The sequence below is a fragment of the Mchenga conophoros genome, linkage group LG19 (assembly GCF_057382185.1).
Source record: "Mchenga conophoros isolate Kocher_MC1m ecotype Shallow Benthic linkage group LG19, M_conophoros_male_GT1.1, whole genome shotgun sequence".
In the NCBI taxonomy this organism is placed as follows: domain Eukaryota; kingdom Metazoa; phylum Chordata; class Actinopteri; order Cichliformes; family Cichlidae; genus Mchenga; species Mchenga conophoros.
This window is the reverse complement of record NC_140544.1, coordinates 13,312,910-13,333,312: the sequence shown is the minus strand read 5'-3', so window position 1 is coordinate 13,333,312 and position 20,403 is coordinate 13,312,910. Positions and strand designations below refer to the sequence as shown.

Here is a 20,403-nt window from a genome sequence, read left to right as displayed (position 1 = left end):
TTAAAATGCATCACTAATGTGAAGAATAATTACTGATTTTACCTTTCTTTTTTTTCTAAAAACAGCAGCAAAAATGTTAACAAAGGCAACTGCAGGTCATACTTTTCTGCACTGGGTGCGGCAGACTTCTCTGTGGCCTCCAAAATCTTGAATAAGGGCTCGCAGCTGTTCCGTGAAGCCACTGTGTGCTTGGTGAGTGATGGTTTTTTTTACATGTATATGTCTAAAGGTAATAAATGCATGAATTACACTCTGACACTGATAAGGTTGCATGCGTGCACAGTTTTTTAAATACAGCATTTTCCTGTTTTCTGTTTTCAGGGTATAAATGGCTTGAGCCTGAGCAGAGAGAATATAGAGATCTTGGGGAACATGGCTTGCACTCTGGATGGGTTTTACATACAGAACGCAGATCCTCTCATCCTGGAGAAACTTAAAGCCTGCAATGACTTCTCTGCCAGCCAGGTGGCAGCCATGGAGACATTGCTGCTGTCTGGAACAACACAATATGGGTACAATGATAAAAACAAGTCATTCTGTCAGGAGTTTAAAAAACACAACTAGTAGTGTTGTTAATGCTGTTGTGCATCATGCACACATCAAACATATCAAACATGGTGACAATTGTGTTCGTATTTGCAGTGTGATTGATTTGTTACTGAAAAGGAGAATATCTGAACATCTGAGGGGAAGCCATGAGCCAATCACAGTTTTGGCCGTGCCGATATTATACCTTCAACCACTCTGGGGAACAATGTTTCATAAAGTTTCCAGGCTTAGAGGAGTTAGATAAGTTATATAACAGATTTGCAGTTTAATCTTGTATCTTGAGTCAGATTAAACTATATAATCCATTACATAATCCTCTGATTTAGCCTCTAAGGAAAACAGTTACATTTTGTGGCTTCCGGTATAGAGAGCTGGTGTAGACTGCAGAAGCGTTTGATTACAGATGTGGGGAGTTTTGTGCTTTAAGCTAGTTTAAGCTAAGTCATCGGCCTTTTGAAATTGGGCTAAGGAACTCTGAGCAGACAACAATTAGAAACCAAACAGCTCTCAAAGGAAATTCATAAGCAAACTTCAATAATTTTATTATGCAGAGATTAATTTGCACCAAAAGCACAACTCTGTAACTCAGTTATATTTTTTGTAGAGCTATCAGTTAGCTGCACCATACAAGTTTAACTCCTACCTTATTTTTTTAAATGAAGTCATAAACCTTGATTCATTGGCACAAACTTGCCAGTTTCATTTTGAGGACTTTGTATATATAATACCTAGTAGCCATGCCACCAAATTTTGTAGCCCATACTACCTCTTTCAAGTTAGCACTGTAAGAAAATATCCTCTTCTATTTTCAGAAATGCCGCTTCCTGGAACAAGCAAACACTGGAGAACCTCGTACCCCTTCCACTCTACTTCACAAGAAATATCTGGAACCGGTTCGATTCTGTATGTTTTTTCTCGTTGCTTGATAGTATCTAGTCTAACAATATTCATTCAAATAACTTGTGTTAGAAATCAGTTTGGGTACCTTTGTGTTTTTTACAGACAACAAAGAAAATGTTCCTGAAGACCTTCATGCCCAAACTGAGGAAAGCAAACACAGAGAAAAGCAAGCTCAAGACGCTGTTCCAAGCGATCAGCGGCCGGACAACAAAACGAGGAGCAGGTGCGACCTTGCTCTTATTTGTTTTCACACCAGCTATTCAAACTGAAGCAAAAACAATTAGTCAGCGGGAGATTAATAATTGTATAACTGTATAACTTAAATAAATAGACAATGTAAATACTTTGCTTTAGTGGTACGAGTACAGATAGCAAAAGATTCAGTGAACTTAGAGAAGTCAGGTTTTAAAGTTAGACAGACTTGCACAATAACCCATATTTTATGCTCAAATGTTATATGACTTAATTATTATATTTGCTTTTATATATAAAGGCAACCGTAGCTTGCACAGCACTCTCATCTGCATCTCTAATTGTTCTTAAGGTTGTACCATGGGCAACATCACCCAGGTGATAGTTAGCGACTCCGCCTTCCCCTTTGGCTATGATCTCACGCAGTTTGACCTCTGCCTGGATGTTCCCGTTCTGAAAGAAAACCTCAACTCCATCTGCAACAAAGTGGATGATAATGGTTTCCAGACTGTCATCCTAAAGAAACTCAATGAGGTATTTTGTGTGGGAATTTTGAAAAAGAGCCAAAATGTCATTCATTATGTTAGACGGACTTATTATTAAATGGCAGAATTTGCAAATGAGATATTGTTTCAAATTTGGGATTTAGCACATTAGCACATAGCATTACACATTCTCTATTGTTGCAGGCATTCCCGTCAGGGATTCCTGATCAGGATGTCCAGTTGCTTGGATCAGTGTCTCGTGTGGCATCACTTGACGATATATCCAAGTGGAACATAACCAAAATTGACACCCTTGCAGCTCTAATGAAAGCTGAAGATGGACCCTGGGAGGCAGCAAAGGTATAAGAGGTGGAATTCATTTCACTTTTATCCTTAATAGTCTTATTATTCTTACATGATACCTTTTCTTTAATGTCGCTTAGAGCAACAAAATCATCACTCAGTATCTGAGCACTTCTGGAAACTCGCTGGGCAGCACTGAGCTGACCATTATTGACTCCAACCTGTGCTCACTAAACACCAGTACACTGCAGACCATCAGCCCAGACAGCATCAGGTTGGTGTCAGATTGCAGCTCAACGATATAAAAACATTGCCAAATGTGAGTGGTCATGCACACGTAACACTGTATGTCTCTTTCTTCTTTCCCCTTGACAGAAATGCCAGCCCTCTGAATGTGTCATCATGTTCAGCTGAGCAGAAGCAAGTCCTGTATGGCATCAGTACCACTTCCTTCAGCTCACAACGGTCCAGCTCCAGTATCATTTACCAGTTGATTAAGCCCTATCTAGGTGAGAATACATTTTGTCTGTTTGCGTAGCTGTTTCTCTATTTCTCATAAAACTGCTTTCTAATTTCCTGTTTCATTTCCTTTCTTGATAGGTGGAGCACCTCTGCAGGATATAGTAACACTGTCAACACAAAACATCAGCATGGACATAAGCACTTTCAGCAGTCTGGACCCTGCTGTTATAGCTGTAAGAATAGTTGTTAAAGAAATGAAACGAAAACTTTTTGGACATCCGCCTACATCTAATTTTTATTGTGACTTTATTATATGTCTGAGTTGTGCCTTGAAAACTATGATTTTCTTTTTAAATAGTTCTTATAAGAAATAGCTAAACTGCTGCTGATATATGTAAATGTCAACCAAGTTCCTGATTTAGGTGCTTTGGCAACATAAACCACCATATGTAGTCTTTCAAATTTCTCATGCTCTTTATTTAACATAATATGATAATATTTAAAAAGAAGGCATTTATATTTGGCTTCTTTGTCTTGTGTGTTAACAGCTTCAGACTAATTTTGTTTTCTGTTATTTATTTAAAATTCACAGAATTTGACTGTGAGCAACGTTAAAGGCCTCGTGGGTATGCACCTACCTGATCTGAAGCTGTTTGAGAATGATACTGTAGTTCAGACCTGGATCAACCTGCAGCTGCAGTCAGAGCTGGACACACTGAATCTGGGTCTGATCAGCAACAGAATCAGCCCAACTCCAGGCTCCAACAGCACCACCACTGCACCAGGCTCCAACAGCACCACCATTGCACCAGGCTCCAACAGCACCACCACTGCACCAGGGTCCAACAGCACCACCATTGCACCAGGCTCCAACAGCACCACCACTGCACCAGGCTCCAACAGCACCACCACTGCCTCTCTAACCAATGGGGAAGTGGAGCTTGGAAAATCCCAGACAACTATGATGCTGGGTGCTCTGCTAACAGCTGTACTACAAATGCTACTACAACCAGCCTAAAAACATACCTAGCTTTCACATTCTTATAATAATCAATAATCATGAATCAGTGATTTTTTTTAAATGTAGCTTGAGGGTGAATATTTTATTTATTTGTTTAATTTAATTCAAATTACCGTTCAAATGTTTAATTTCTGCTTCATCCATATGTCAAATAATTTAACTGATATGTAATCAAAACTATGATGTAATCTTTATTTTTTAATATATTTTAATAGTACTCTGGAATTTTAAAATGAAGAACTTCTAATAAATTCTAATAATCATTGGCAAATCTTTCTTAAAACTAAATTACATTATAATTTGAACCAAGAAATTTTCTGTTCTGTCATTATTTCAACTGTATTGCTATTGATAAAATCAATAAAAACATGGAAATAAATATCTGACGCCTATGTCTCTGCCTGTTGAACAATCAGAACGATCAGGCATCATATTTTTGAATAGTTTCTCGCTCTGTTGTAAATTCAAAACTTTAAACTCAAGCTTAAGAATGAAAGGTTTAGGGTTCAGAGCATTTTATCTGAGTGTTTTTTAAATGGCGGCCAAAGAATTGATTTGTGAATTCTCTGTTCAGTGAGGCTCAGTTTTTATGTCATGCTTTTCATTCATTTATTTTTTTCATCTAAAAAGGGGGTTTGTACGTGAAATTCTGATGCTTGTCGTAGCTGCTTGAATCATTTCTTTGTGTAGAAGCTGATAATAATATAAAAAAAAAAAATCCATTCCAAGCTAAAAATTCAGTAACCCACTTAAAATGCTCTATCAGAAACACTTTTTACAGACATATCAGATATCCTGGCACCATAAGGCTGCACGTACAGGCACACATGGTCTCAGCTAAATAACAAAGTAAAGTTTCAACCAATTGATGGCACTAGATGAAAGGTTATCCAATCACAACAGTGAATACATTTTTTCCCGAGACATCAAATTTAATCTCACATCATCCAAAAGCTTTTTGCATATTTCAATGTGACTCTAGGTTGGGAGACAATCAAAAAAAACCCTCTTACGGTATCATAGCAGTGGAAAAGAAAATGCAGCAACCCACTTAAAAAGAACTTCAGTAACAGAAACATTTAGCAAAGGTGGAGTACATGGGCTATAAAGATTTGACACAAACTTTGTGCTTCTAAAGCACCACCACCTTTGAACTTTGAATTAGTTTTTGTAAAAAATGATTTCAGTGTAAAATAATCACAGATGCTGCACACTCACGGTTCTATCTGTTGTACTGTAAAGTTTCTACTCCTCACAGATTTGTAGTCTAACTCTGCTGCCCTGTTCATATACTGTAAACCTTCACCCAGTGGTTGCATATCATGATTTTTTTTTCATGCTGAAAAACTCTTTTTTGTTTATTTCTTCTTTGTTCTCATTCCTGCAGGTCATCTCCTCTGTCAGGTTAAGTGTACATTGCAATGTACATCCACTGCAATAAAAAATCATAGATTATTAATGTTTCATACCTTAAAATCTCGCGCATGCATGACATGATTCGTTAACTATTTTAAAATGAAGTGTAGTCACCTCTGTTTCCTGAAGAGTCATAGCCTTGCCATCAGACAACTGGTTGAAGATTTCTGTGGAGAAAGACATAAATCCTTATAGTTAAGAAAAAGTAGAAGTTTCACAACTTGTTCTGACTTCATCCTTTTGGTGTCCCGTCAGTGATGTAATGAGTATTTCTGAGTAATTTCTAATTGTAAAGAAAATAAAGAGAAAAGACAGATATTGCAGATATTCAAATCTAATTCAAGTTCCACAGTTGACAACTTTTAACCTTTGAAGAATATAAAATATGTCTACTGTAATTTTCTTCAGTTTTACTTACGATACATGCATTCAAAGCGGAGTACTAGACTGATGAAGCTCTCCAGAGTAATGTGCCCAGACGAGGTGCCGTAACGGAGAGCCATCAAATTCAGCATCTCATCGCTGATCTTCTTTCCTGACCAACATACAGTTCATAAGATGAAGTCAGTGGAGTGTGTATTAGGGCTGGTTGCTACCAGATACAAACAGACACGCTGCTAGACAGGTGGTTTGTGTAGAATATCAAAGCAAGTGCTAATACTTTACAAAAATACTATTTACATAACCTTCAGAACATATTAATACTGAATGTATGATTGCCATTACTGTCTTCATTGTAGAATTTAAGCTGGATCCTGATCTTTTCTCTGCTTTAATGACTTTGGTATTTTACTAACCTGAGGAATAATCATTTTGGCCACATAGAAGAAGCAGAGACATGTTGCAAATAAAAAACTTTAATATGACAATTTAATTAGTTGGTAACCAGTCATATAGCCCACTTATTTAGACTCTTTAAGCTTGGTTTTTGGTCTTTACCAGCTTCTGGGTGCCACATAGTGTGAGAGCCACCACTACAGAAAGTGACCAAAAATAAGCAGACAGCTAAACACTGAGCTAAAACCTGATACAGAGCTGCATGAAGGGAGAGATTTAAATAAATGATTGTTAGAGGGACCATTGTTTTCATGTTCATTTTGTTTTTCTAAAAATGTTAACTATACCATTGTTTTACATAGAAAATGTGAAAGACTCAATAATCACAGGATAGTTTTGTGTTCCAACAGTATCTTAAAATGGGTTTTAAAATTAAATGTCTACCTGAGGCTATCATAGCATTTCTCAGCTCGCTTAGTGACAGCGTCCCTGTTTTCGAAACATCACAGCGGGAGAAAATTTCCTGTGTGAAAAGCACATAATTAGCGATTATAATGTTAGAATATTTATAATAAGACGTTTGCATGGGTTAGAACCAGTGACCTTCTGCCCCTCAGCAGCACTGGGACATTTCCTGGTTTTAGTTTTTCCTTCCATGAGCAGTCAGCTTGACCACCAATAAAATAACGGAGAAACAGAACAGTGAGGGAGAGATTACAGACAAGCTTAAAAATGAAACAAATCCACTTCAGTTTGTGAAGTTTTGTTACTTTTGCTCGAAGACTGTATATAAAGTCTTGCTTGAAAATGTAAGATAATCTTTGTTTAATTATTTTTTATGTCACATTTTCACATTGTGTGTGTGTGTGTGTGTGTATGTGTGTGTGTGTGTGTGTAGGGCTGTATTTGATATTTGAAAATCAATGGTTGACATGTTAAAAGACTTCATAGATAATTGTGTAATAACTACACGTAAATGCATTAGAACATCCGTCGTTATGGACTTAAAGTGATTTCTCTTTGTAGCATGATCAACTGTTGAATGAACTCTGACATTGAGACAATCCTAATATACACAATGGATTAGTCTACAAAAGGAGTAGTCTGGTGGTGTGGGTGAGATAAAGTCAACATCCTGATAATTGTGGCATCCTGAGTATTTTAAGGATCAAAAACAAGCCTCAGAATTCTTGTTGAAGTTTTTTAACGTGTGCTCCCACCTGATTTGGTTTTAAGGCGATATTTAGTTTCGCCAGTAGGTGGCAGTGGCGTCTCAGACAAATGAGAGACTGGCAAAATATTCCCTTACAAAAGTAACGCGGGCCAGTTATTGTAATGGAAGCTGTCAGTGACACAGAACTGCTGTTTTGCTGTGTTTCAGGTGAGAGCAGTATACGAGAACTCTATACATTTATGTAAAGTTGATAGTTATTTAAAGTAACATGTTTGGAGTGTAATTCTTGTTTATAAGGCGTTTGATGTGACCAAAGAAGAGAGTTGATTCACGTTATCCGTGGCTAACGCTAGTAACCTTTGTGCGCTAAGTCAGCGGTCCCCAACCTTTTTTGCACCACGGACCGGTTTATGCCCGGCAATATTTTCATGGACCGGCCTTTAAGGTGTCGCGGATAAATACAACAAAATAAAACTAGTACCGGTACTGGAAAAATTTTTTCATAACACACGTGAAAAGACCCAGGAAAACCGAGTAAACGATAAAAACGATAACAAAATAACGCTGAAAACCGATAAAAACCCTGAAAACTATACATTTCACACCTGAGCCTCAACTCTCGCAGCCCGGTACCGGTCCAAGGCCCGGGGGTTGGGGACCGCTGCGCTAAGTGATGTTAGTCTCCTGGGTTAAACTGTTTAACCGTGTTGTTCCATCAGAAATATGATAGAAAACAATTAGCTGGTTTCAGTAAAAGTTATAAGAAATGTTTTGATAAACCAGCCAGTACATCTTATGCTGTGTATTGTTCACTGGTCTGTCATTTGTTCTGTTTACTAAGGGCTGATTACTAAAGGGCCATTACACATAATACCTTACAAAAGTAACGCAGGCCAGTTATTGTAATGGAAGCCGTCAGTAACACAGAGTTGCTGTTTTGCTGTGTTTCAGAGCAATAAACCTCAATGTGCAACTGGATGAACATTATTTCTTGTGTGCTACAGCCTTCCTGATGTCATCACCAAATCTGAAATCATATGTTTCCCAGGTCGCTCCCTTTGTTCAGTGAGTTCTTATATGCAAATGTGACAGTTTGTGTTCAAACTAAATCCTGCTTTCACCTCTGATTACCTGTCAGGTAACCCTGCCTTTGTGTTGTGATGACATCTTTGACATTTACTATGTTTATCTTACCTGGTATGTGACAGCCTTCTTCCACAGACGAACAAATTCCTCATCATTCAGCTTTCCAGTCACAGATGTCTTTTTAAGGTACCATTAAGATATCAGAACTGTGCATTTTTGCATTATTGAGTAAAAGGGCAGGCAGGTTTTGACTTGTACACTGTTAATATGTTTTATGTAAGTGCAGTTATTGTAAGGGTTTGCTCCAGTAAGCAGCTGAAATGAAGCCAATATAAATGCACCCAAGTCAATATGACACTCGAGGATACATCCATCAGAGCTACCATGCTGCGACAGGCATCGATTGTGAATCCTCCAGATTTCAAGTCTCCTAAAAAAGAAAAAAGTAAATCATACTAGGACACTCGGCACCATCTACATGGGATTATTATTTTAACTGTGTAGCCTTTCACTTTTACTGTGCAAACCTTTTAGTATTTTTCCATTTAGGAGCCTCTTGAGCTGCTCTGCATCCACTTCTTCATACTGGAAAGTAATCAAAGCTTAATGTGATGGTTGGGTTACTTTTAAGCGTTTCTTATTATCTAACTCATTAAAAAAAAAGCAAATAGACATGTGTCCCCCCCCCAAAAAAAGGAACTATTGTTACAAGACACAATCCTTTACCTTGTCAGAATGCTGACGGAACAGTGTCCTTTTACGTTCGTCATCCTCACTCTTTCCCACTGGTGTGTTCTGCAAAAGAGCGGTGCTCTAAGCATGTTTTTATCTCTATATTAATGATTAGACTGTGTCATTCAATCAATGTTAACAAAAAAAACAACAACAACCAAGGTTAAAAACTGACTGAGTATGGGGTCAGTATGGGGTCAGTTGTTCAGAATTAACTCTACCAAATACCAAGGGGTTATTTTCACTATTATTTGACAGTATATATTTCTACTGGATGATGTAACATGATCCATCTTATTCACCTCTTCCAGTTCCATATATTCATGACCACTGGAGTTCTCACTGAGGACACAGGACAGATAAAAGGAATGAGTACAACTTTTTTTCACCAGCAAGTAAAAGTAGTGTGCAGGATTGTCATTCGGGAGATCACAGGAGCAACAACTTTGTGATAGACCCTGAGGACGATACAGCCATGTGATACCTGAGCACCACAGCACTACAGGTCCACACAGACTGACAGGTCAGTGTACCAATGACACACATTTATAGAATTCCCCATTCAAAATTCCTTCCCACTTGCCCAGCTTTGCACACCCACATAGTAAGAATGCAAACTTTTAACAAATAACAATTAATGATTTTAAATCTCGCAGCATGGTGGCACGGTGGTTAGCACTGTTGCCGCACAGCAAGAAGGTCCTGAGTTCAATTCCACCATCAGGCCGGGGGCTTTCTGTGTGGAGTTTGTATGTTCTCCCCGTGTTTGCGTGGGTTCTCTCTGGGTACTCTGGCTTCCTCCCACCAAAGACATGCACTTATTGGGGATAGGTTAATTGATTAATCTAAATTGCCCATAGGTGTGAATGTGAGTGCGAATGGTTGTCTGTCCCTGTGTGTTAGCCCTGCGACAGACTGGCGACCTGTCCAGGGTGTACCCTGCCTCTCGCCCTATGACAGCTGGGATTGGCTCCAGCACCCCCCACGACCCTGAAAAGGATAAGTGGTAGCGAATGGATGGATTTTAAATCTTTCAAAACAGCTCCGCCATAAGAACTCCATCTATCAGACTTTGCACTCGTATAATCAGTGACAGCACTGCTCAAACTCAGTCTTTTGGTAAAATCCTTCTGCTCTTCTCTCTCCAAAATGCCACTTCTTTACTTGCTTGCTAAACATCTTTTATAGTGCCAATAATACTCTTTACGACACTTAGACGCATAGTTGATGTCAAAAGTTCCCCAGGCAATTCCACAGATGATTGAGAGCATCATCAAAACCTTCCAAAAAAGGCACCTGCTTAAATCAGTGCAGTATAAACATATAGTAGAACTTTTACAACTAGACACAGTCAAAACAGGTTGTATGATATGGATGGGCACCATTGCTTGTCATGTTGCCCGCGCCTCCTCTGCCCCACCCTTTCTGTCAAAAGTAATACCTTTGTTTGAGATTATGTTTATTTTTTAGCATTTACTACCCCAACTTTGAACATTACTTGTCACTACACTATTTTGCCAAAAGACTTGCTTGGAAAGAAAAGCTTCTGGACTTCTTTAAGTTTCCTTGAAGACGTTTCAACAGTCATCCAGCTTCTTTAGTTTCAGTTCACATCAGAGAACTGAAACTGAAGAAACATATACATTTAAATGTGTTAATAATGTGTGTTTAAACACTTTTCAGTATTTGCTCTAATTCATCCCAAAGGTGATCTGTCGGGACTCTGTGCAGGCCACTCAAGTTCTTCCACACCAAACTCACTCATCCACGTCTTTACGGACCTTGCTTTGTGCACTGGTATGCAGTTTTATTGGCACAGGAAGGGGTTATGTCCAAACTGGTCCCACAAAGTTGGAAGCATGTCAAAAATGCTTTGTTATGCTGAAGCATTAAGAGTTCCTTTCACTGCAACTAATGAGCCGAGCCCAACTCCTAAAAAACGGCCGCACACGATAATCCCGCAAGGAAATTTCACGACTCGACTTGTTGCACAGATGTCATCCTATCGCCATGCTGGAAGTCACTGAGCTCCTGGGAATGACCTATTCTTTCACAAATGTTTGTAGAAGGAGTCTGCATGCCTAAGTACTTGATTTTATAACCATGAAAATGATTGGAACACCTGGATTAAATTATTTGGACGGGTGAGTGAATACTTTTGCCAGTGTAGTGTATAAGATTGCAAGTATCTTACTGCACGTGGGTCTCTGCCTTGGACACGATGGTCAGGATGAAGGAGGCTGTCTCATTGGGACTGAAGGTGGATGGCACAATCACGTATTCACCAGGCTTCAGCATCATTAACTCCATCACCTCACGGGCATTTATGTAGGATTTAGTGTAGGCAACAAGTTTGCTCGCACTGAAGAAAGAGGCTGGGAATTTCCCGCTGTGTGCCATGTACTGTAATATCAGTTTTAAACAGATATTTAATCTCTTCCGCTCTGTCTCGGTCCTGTTATTTGAAAATTGTGAAATGAAATGTTTGCTGTGGGAAAATACTCACGTTTTCAGGCACCTTAGAGGAAATCACAGAAAAAAAAATTAGATCACGTGAATTATGTCTTTATAAAAGCTAAATGGAAACTAATGATTTAGGAATTGAAGGGTTTTTTGTAAATGAGGCACAAAACTCCCACTTTTCATTAGTTTACTACATGACTTCTACACATGCAGTGCAGAGTACACCAATCTAACCAGTGTGATGGAAACAATAAAGGCTAATCTTTACCTCAAATACAGAAAATCCAATGTAGAGGTTCTGGACCAGGCGTCTATTCCTTTTATCTGGCTTTTGCATGAGAGACACCAGCATGTTGACTTCACCCTGTTTCCCAGCACATTCACTGGATAATTCATCAATCTTGACCCGATACTGTGGATTTGTCCAGAAGCTCTCTGAAAAGCAAAGAAGGAAATCATTTTGGAGTTTTCCATTAATCTATTATTATTATTATTATTATTAAGTAAACCTTAACAAGCAGCTACAAGATGATAGACTGACTCCACAGAAATACGACACTTTCTCTTCACAGTTCCCAAATTATTGCAATTATATTTAATGGCTCAGTCACACTAGAGTAAAAATAGCACTTCCTTGGCCTTGGCACCTCCAAGGTCATTGGATAGGCCACATGATATGTTAGGAAGTACCCTGTCTCCAAAAAAAATTATCCTCTGACTACAATCACTGCCAGACTCCTGTGCTTATCTCTGGTTACCATTTGATCATATTTATATGTTTTATTGGTATTTTGAAGCATCAAAGTCACTTTGAAGATGATAACTGACTGGTGGTCACAGACCTGTTCCCGTCTTCGAAGGAACCCTTTCAGAGTCAGTGAGATTGTATGGTCAGGATTTTGGTCACACTGTAGTCTACAAAGATTGATTATAGCGCAAAGGAAATAAATGATAGTTGCAATTAGTTTAGAATTGCTAAAAGGCATGTGGTGCTGTGCAAATGGATGTAGCAAAGAGATCATTTATTTCCATAACTAAGGTATTTAATGAGGCTTTAACTTATTAGAGCTTTTGAATATACCAGGGTTCTTCATGCAGCCTCCAGCAGTGGTTCCTGCAACCCATCGACCTTCATAAATGGAGGTTTTCCAGTGACAGGTAGAGTTTCCATCCAGGAAGTCAGGACACATGCAGCAGATGTCGAGCTCTGAATAGGTCTTACAGAAGTCTTTCAGACTCATCCTTGAAAACAGATATAAATTTAGGTAATAATGAGTTCTGGCAGTTTCGTGATAATGAACGATAACAAAAAATGAACAGAAATATAAAAAGCATGTATTCTGCAACAATTTGTTGATTTAATGGAATCTACACAAAAGCGTAGCAGCTTTTGTTTAGCAGCTTTCACTGGAAGTCAAATTCTAACTCTATAGACTCTTTTGCCCTCGAATAGCTATTCTATTATTTATATTATTCTATTATTCTATTATTCTATTAAACTATGTTCAAAGAAACTAACTATATAATCTAATTTAACTTTTAAGCATTTGAGCATAGAGATGTATAACACAAATACATTTGAGTACTTAGGGTTAGAAAGCATCTTTTTGTTCTTCTTTTGTTTAATTATGGTAAGAACTTATTATTGTGTAACTAATTACTGTGTTGCATTTGTCACATTTTGATTTTTCTTACCAAAACTCGCCGTCATCATAGACTGCTAGGCACATATCTCGATCTTGAGGACTCACAGTTTGCCACAGAGGTGACCTTTTTGGAAATTTTTCAGAGAAGGAAGAGGAGGCATATGAATACAATATTGTCATATTCTAAACTTTTCAAATTTAAGCTCATTCAAGCTACAACTACTCCTCTCTACTCATGTGGATGACGTGTGGGAAATTAGTGACCTTTGCAGTCAACAAAGAGTCTTTCAGAGCTGTCAGGAGACTTTTTCTTCTGCCTCGTGTGCAAGACAGACCTTGTTTCAATAGTTTCAAACAGAGCCATTAGAGAATGCCTCCAAACCACAAACCACACCTAAAATCATCAAGTATTTCAAAATAAGAAACTCTAGAATAAAACCTTCAAGTCCTGTCAAAACTTGCCATCTGTGGGTTTTTTTTCTTCACTTACATAAGAAGTTCATAATTAAGAGATTACGCTGATAAGAAACCAACACAAAAGCTTCTCATGGCTCTGATCCACATATCCTCAGCTATCCTCAGCCCTTCCTTGCATGCCTAAAAATGTATTTATAATAATGCATTTATATAGCGCTTTACAGGGCCCTCAAAGCGCTTTACAATTCCACTATTCATTCACTCACTGGTGGAGGCAAACTACAGTTGTAGCCACAGCTGCCCTGGGGCAGACTGACAGAAGCGAGGCTGCCATATCGCACCATCGGCCCCTCTGGCCATCACCAGTAGGTAGGTGAAGTGTCTTGCCCAAGGACACAATGACCGAGACTATCCGAGCCGGGGTTCGAACCGGCAGCCTTCCAGTTACAAGACGAACTGCCAACTCTTTGAGCCACGATCGCCCCTTAAGTTTATCACTGAGGAAATTACTAAAACAAAACACACAGGACTTCTTGATACTTCCCTGTGAGCATAATATATATATATATATAATGCTATTCCACCACTGCTAAATTATCTCAGTATTTTTTCTCCTGAGGTACAAAACCAGAGAAATGGTGAGTGCAAGATGCTCTAACCGATCACTCCAGTCTCCATTCCACTCTCCGTGGCCCCAGGGATTCCACAAACGCACCAGGTTCACCATCTGCCCTCGGCTAATCATCTGCACACCAAAGGAAACCACATTTGTAGTTTCTTTAATAAAAAAAATACACTGCTTTACAGTAAATGCAAGCTCGGTACCTTTATTACCTTAAAATGAATGAAATTAATTGTTTGCTGAGGTAAACATCATTAGAAACTTAAAAACGTAACTCTTGCTAATAGAACGTTAACAACCACTCTATTTTAGTTTGCTGCATGTTGTATTATCTTTTAAATAAATTCCAGACCTTACCTGTTTAACACCTGTGACAGCGTAAGCATGGCTTTGGACCAGCCCATTTGGTAGTACAATGTTTTCAGTTGTCTCCTACAAAGAATTAACACATGTAAACATTCCAAGTTCAGTTTAAATTAGCACAACTTAAGAAAAATATCATTTTGCTTTTGAGTCTTGCAGGTAATAAATAGTGAACACACAAGAACGAGCTGAGTTGGCTAATTGGCAAATTTTAAATGAAAACAAAATCATATTAGCAAACTTTGGCTTTTCAAAGTAGTAAAGAACCAGTATATTGTTGCTTATGTTAGCATTACTCGTGTGTCAGCAAATTAAATTTCATTTAATAATAATGGATTGGATTTATATAGCGCTTTTCAAGGCACCCAAAGCGCTTTACAATACCACTATTCATTCACACACTGGTGGAGGCAAGCTACGGTTGTAGCTTGTTCAGACTGACAGAAGCGAGGCTGCCATATCGCGCCATCCCCCTCTGGCCAACACCAGTAGGCGGTAGGGTAAAAAGTGTCTTGCCCAAGGACACAACGACCAGGACAGAGAGCCCGGGGATCGAACCGGCAACCTTCCGGTTACAGATACGCTTCCCAACCCCCTGAGCCACGGTCGCCCCATGTATTTGCTCATACAGTAGGATATATCAACATTATTTGGAAAACAAACAGCTTCTTAAATTCTTGTGAAGGTTCAAACGGTGCAAGATTATCATACATCATATGAGACGTGCTTCTGCTGGATTAAGTGCTTTCACTCATCATGAGAGTAAACCATCTGGACAAGTATTTCAGAGTCTAATGTATCAGTAGCTCTCTCTGTCTGAAAAGACTTATCCGTGTAGTTACTGTTTGAGGGGCCAAACAAGATCCTGTGGAGCCACTTATGGGTCATTAATTAATTAAAATAAACTACATGATGAAAAAGGTGAAGATTCTTTCATACAAACAGAAATGCAACCCACAAAGTATTGGTACTGTTCTGCTGTAATTTAAGGTATTTAGAAAGATAATACATGCAAAACACTGATTATACTTTAATTTGAATTCTGATAAAAAATATCTCTAAAAACATGATCGTCAAAAACATTTACCAGTGTTTTCTTTTCACAACATACTATGGCTCTGAGAGTGGTTCACTCTTGCATTAACATGTACGGGATTTTCTTCATTCTATTAAACTGTACTGCTTTCTAGGTATTGCGCTTAACTTCAGGGAAACAGGGCGGTGCTGTTTACTCTAATGTGACAGGTAGATTTCCAGCCGCTGTGAATGGGGGAGTTATCAAACCACTTTCTCAAAATGGAACAATCCCAACACAGTGTTTTTATTTTTCTGCTGGGAGAAGATAACTCTGAGCTAAGAGCTATTATTCTGAAGGTTCTTTTTTATCACCCGATCTTTCAGTAAGACAGACACCCCTGACTGTTTTCAAAACAAAGATTACAAGGCAGCATGTTGCTTTATGTGGTGTAAATCAATGCTTACACCCTGTGGTGTCCCACAACCCATCAGTGACTTGGATTGACCAGCTCGACACATCATTTCCCACAGGTCTGGAGGGGGCTTTGACAGATCAATATAAATGTGGACCCCACCAGTGAAGTCTACCAATGCCTCGGCAGGAGTTCCAGCATTCATATCTGTGTAGGAACCACACACCCTGAAAAAAAGTGGATATATTGTTATTTTTACTGACAAATAACTCCCACAAAGAGCACTGTAAACTGAGAAATAACACAGGGTTTTTACATACTTTGCATAGGCTTTTTCCAGCAAAGCTGGCCAAAATTCAGTTGGATCTCTGGAGTGGACAAAAATGAGTCTGCCATCAATTGTTGGTAGTTTGTCATCAATGATGACATCCACCCATTTTCCAAATCTCCAGAACTAAGCAGTTGAGAGAGAAGAGAAAGTGAAAAGGTTTTATGCATTGTTTAATGCAACCTGCTTTTAGATATTTATCTTTGGCAATGGCAGAATATCAAAACAAAAGACTCGTAATATTTCAAGTAATTCCTTAAACAACTTTAAAATGTACAGACAACATTTTACCACTGACTTTTCAATGGTATGAATGATATTATGGTACTGTATATACCCTGAAGTGGAACAGTCCACAGTAATCCTCGTGAAAGTTTTGCTCAAGTGGAACAACTTGTCCAAGGATGTGATTCTGAAATGTCAGAGCTCCAATAGAGGCAATAAACCAGCAGTTTTCTGTAAAAATATGTAGTTGAGTTGTCAGAATGATTTACTGTGCAGATATCGCAGTAGTAATTGTGCTGATTATGGTTAGATTGACACAAAGAAGTGAAAGAATAAGTATACTTACTAACCCAACCTTGACCAAAGTCGAACCTGGACACCCCGTCAGCAACAAACGATGGATTTGGAACAATTTTCTGAAATAACAAAACAAACTCTTATCTTTATGGATTATTGTTATTGTTTCTTTATTATTATCATCATTATTATTATTGGGCTTACTGCAACAAAAGTTATAGAAGTTAAAGAAACATTAACAATCATTTGGCAAATTAACAGTTGGTGTTTCATACAGTTTTGTCTTTGTTTCCCTTGAAGAAATACTTCATGCAGCTAAAATGTGCATCCTCGTTTGTGGTTGGTAAAGCATTCAGGCACACCATGAAACAAAGGTTCCAATAACCCAACGTACAAATGAATTAGCAGATTTCTATGCTTCATGAAGAGCCTTAACTATCTAGATTTGTAGATTGTTAGAGCATCGGCGTGGTGGGGGTATGGCCTTCGGCTCCACTGCAGAGGAGCTGCAGAGCTGGACCGATTGGTGTGATCAGTTACACTGGCACTGCCCACCAAACCCAATGCCCCACCACTCCTCTGCAGCAGAGCCACAGACCACACCCTCTCCTCAAACAGCTTTCATGATTATATGTACTTGCATTTGGGGTTTTCAGCCAATGCAACACTCACCCCTGGTCTCAGCCACACCACTCGGTCAAGGTCAGAAGGCGTCAGTATCCCATTGCCGATTGAATTTCTGTCAGGGGGAAACATCTCATCGATGTACCTTAGATGTTGGATGAGACAGTACTGTTTCAGCTGGTGGAAGTCTTGGTTTAGGAACCTCTCGGGGTTGGTGACAGTCCCGTAGCCATTTTTCATGTGGCGTGCACTGATGATGTTCATGCACACACCTGGAGGAGGCATAGCTGCAGGGTTTGAAAGCTGTTGAAAACAAACATTAAGAAGTGTAAAGATTAGCTTTAATTCTCATTACACAAACTCGTTTTTCTTCTTCGACGTGCCCAAAGGACATCACTAAGTAGGTGTACTCCTTTACACAAGAGTCTTTTACATAAGACTGTAAAGTATTTTTCAGCGTTAATAATGTAACAATACCAACACCACATAACTGTTACAAAAAGAGGTAAAAAAAAAAAGTGTAAACCAAGCTGCTTAAGAATGTTTACAGTACGAGTACAGTACCTTGCCTTACCTCAAAAAGCTAGACAGCAGTGACTGTGGGTGGAGAGAAACTCTGCTGTTTTTATCATACCTGTAAATGCCCGAGGCTACTTCTGTCAGCACGTGATAAGCCCTCCCTGATCTGTTTTTTTTTACTGGTACAGCTGTCTGTTGTTCACGAACGGAGAGAAGAATAGAAGAAATGCAGACATTTACATGATTAAAAGCTTCCAAGTCAGTCAACTCTGCAAATATGCAAGTATCAAGTCACAAAGCATGAATATTGTAATTCACTTTATTTTGGTCTCCACTCTACCCTTCTACATAGATTACAGACAGTCCAGAATGCCGCTGCACGCATTCTAACTAAAACTAAGAAGTTTGCTCACATCACTCCCGTCCTTGCTGATCTGCACTGGTTGCCTGTGAAATTTCGTATTCAATTTAAAATTCTGTTGCTTACTTTTAAAATTACTAATAACACAGGACCAAGCTATCTTAAGGAACTCTTAAACTCATATGCTCCTGCGAGGGCTTTAAAATCATCCTCACAGTTATTGTTGGTTCAGCCCAGATCTCGTTTGAAGTCTAGAGGTGATCGAGCGTTTGCTCTAGCTGCACCTGAGCTGTGGAACAATCAACCGATTGGCATCCGGGCGTCTGATTCTATTCAATCTTTTAAATCACGGCTTAAAACATATCTGTTTGAACTTGCTTTTTCTACCAGTTAAATCCTGGCCTTGTTTGCAGTGAGTTATTCTATTAATTTTTCTGTTTGTCTTGCGTTGTCTATGTTCTCTATCACTGTGTTTGATGGTACAGCTTTACTTTGCTATAGCTATGTGCTATAGTTTACTCTTATTAGTGGTTTTTACCTGTGAACATAATTCCACACTTATATGACTCTGATGTTATAGTGTTAATTGTTTTATTGTTTTATTCTTTTATGTAAAGCACTTTGGCATGCCCTTGGCTTTTAAATGTGCTCTATAAATAAAGATTGTTGTTGTTGTTGTTGTTGTCCAAGAATGATTAATGATAAATGCAAAACCTAATACGGCAAAGATGGGAAAATAGCTCGGTTTTGAATCCAGGGTTTGAGTTTTTGTGAGTTCATGGTTGCTTTTGTTTTGAATGATTCAAATATAAATCCACTTTTCACATAGTCTTTATGAAAAAAGATGACTAGCACATTCAAATCACCTTAAAATGTTGTCTAAACAAAGTAATTTGACTGTTTTTTTGAGAGTCAAAATGTAGAAAGCAGATGTCGTCTGTTGTGCATCTGCCTTTGTGTTTTTAAGGTGTAGTTTCAGGGTGGAGCTCTCATGACAGACAGGTAACAGATTCCCTGTATTAAAGTCCAAAGATGACATTTTTAAACATGTTTTAAAATATGGGAGATTATAGTTGTTCTTTGCATGCTACCGTGCAGATGGTAGCACGCAAATGTACCCATCTCACATTAAAATAAATTATAACACATAATTAACATAATTAACATTAACGGGTGATAATATTCAATATGAGTTAGTAAATACTTCTTATTCTATACCACAAACATTCAGTTATGACTTGAATTAAATTGTGAATGGATTGACAGATAATACACAGACCAATAGTAGCTGTATCTCAGCCTATATAATATTTTATTCCTTTCATTACCCTTTGAATCAACTTTGCTCATTAAAGTAGGCTGACGCTGCCCTTCTGGACTCAAGAAACTATTTTTAACCATATTTTTTCACTTTCTTTTTGAAAAAAGGTTAACTATAAATACAATATTGGTTCCTTTAGTATCTTCAGTCACAGAGAGTTCAGCTTGACTTGCCAGTGTAATGTCAGTTCAGTTGTTAAATTTGACCTATTAACTAAACAAGGCTTAGCAGCACCAGAAAGCAACTGTGTGCCTGCTATTGTTTACACAGTGAATAATCATTAAGTCTAACGCTAATGGTGGCAGGTGTGTCATGGTAGTTGGCACACACCTTACATTAGCCTGGGATACGTCCAAGCCATGTGCTCAATTTATAAATTTCATGCTGCTGTTTAGGGCAGGACACTTTGCTTCAAACGTCTATATTTCATAGGATGTTTGTTCTAAAGCGACACATACGCTGACAGTTTACTGACCATGTGACTCCCAGTAACAGGTCTTATTAGGGGTTTTCTTTGTATGTTTGCTTAAAGGTAATTAACTAAGTAAATTGGGTCAGACAGGGTAAAGTGGCTCTTTGTCTGACAGGTGTGTGGGCACAAATTTGGTTTAGGATGGCTGTCACACAAATATAATATATGGGCTTTGTTTTAAGAAACAAAGAATGATTTCTTAAATGTGTTCAGCACGT

At 38.5% G+C, this 20,403-nt stretch overlaps 2 protein-coding genes across 2 annotated transcripts in view; one reads left to right on the top strand and one right to left on the bottom strand.

Moving 5' to 3' along the window:
- Nucleotides 1-4,291, top strand: part of LOC146551881 (uncharacterized) — an 85,312-nt gene extending 81,021 nt beyond the window's left edge. The window contains exons 261-270 of the mRNA XM_085258276.1: nucleotides 66-192; nucleotides 322-512; nucleotides 1,362-1,452; nucleotides 1,552-1,672; nucleotides 1,994-2,175; nucleotides 2,331-2,486; nucleotides 2,570-2,703; nucleotides 2,805-2,938; nucleotides 3,030-3,124; nucleotides 3,484-4,291. Coding sequence (XP_085114402.1) covers nucleotides 66-192; nucleotides 322-512; nucleotides 1,362-1,452; nucleotides 1,552-1,672; nucleotides 1,994-2,175; nucleotides 2,331-2,486; nucleotides 2,570-2,703; nucleotides 2,805-2,938; nucleotides 3,030-3,124; nucleotides 3,484-3,909 — 1,657 coding nt within the window. The 3' untranslated portion in view covers nucleotides 3,910-4,291. The remainder of the gene's footprint in view (nucleotides 1-65; nucleotides 193-321; nucleotides 513-1,361; nucleotides 1,453-1,551; nucleotides 1,673-1,993; nucleotides 2,176-2,330; nucleotides 2,487-2,569; nucleotides 2,704-2,804; nucleotides 2,939-3,029; nucleotides 3,125-3,483) is intronic.
- On the bottom strand, nucleotides 4,223-18,097 carry LOC146551880 (calpain-1 catalytic subunit-like). Its single transcript, XM_085257153.1, has 22 exons — nucleotides 18,077-18,097; nucleotides 17,561-17,815; nucleotides 16,938-17,007; nucleotides 16,704-16,822; nucleotides 16,359-16,492; nucleotides 16,091-16,265; nucleotides 14,603-14,677; nucleotides 14,283-14,368; nucleotides 13,256-13,330; nucleotides 12,642-12,802; nucleotides 11,829-11,995; nucleotides 11,604-11,615; nucleotides 11,292-11,500; nucleotides 9,400-9,439; nucleotides 9,092-9,160; nucleotides 8,893-8,950; nucleotides 8,734-8,795; nucleotides 8,474-8,542; nucleotides 6,550-6,628; nucleotides 5,747-5,863; nucleotides 5,443-5,495; nucleotides 4,223-5,344 (listed from the first exon to the last, which is right to left on the bottom strand). The coding sequence occupies exons 2-22, from the start codon at nucleotides 17,795-17,797 to the stop codon at nucleotides 5,318-5,320; spliced, it is 2,094 nt and encodes a 697-aa protein (XP_085113279.1). The 5' UTR covers nucleotides 17,798-17,815; nucleotides 18,077-18,097; the 3' UTR covers nucleotides 4,223-5,317.
- Nucleotides 18,098-20,403: the final 2,306 nt, after the last annotated feature.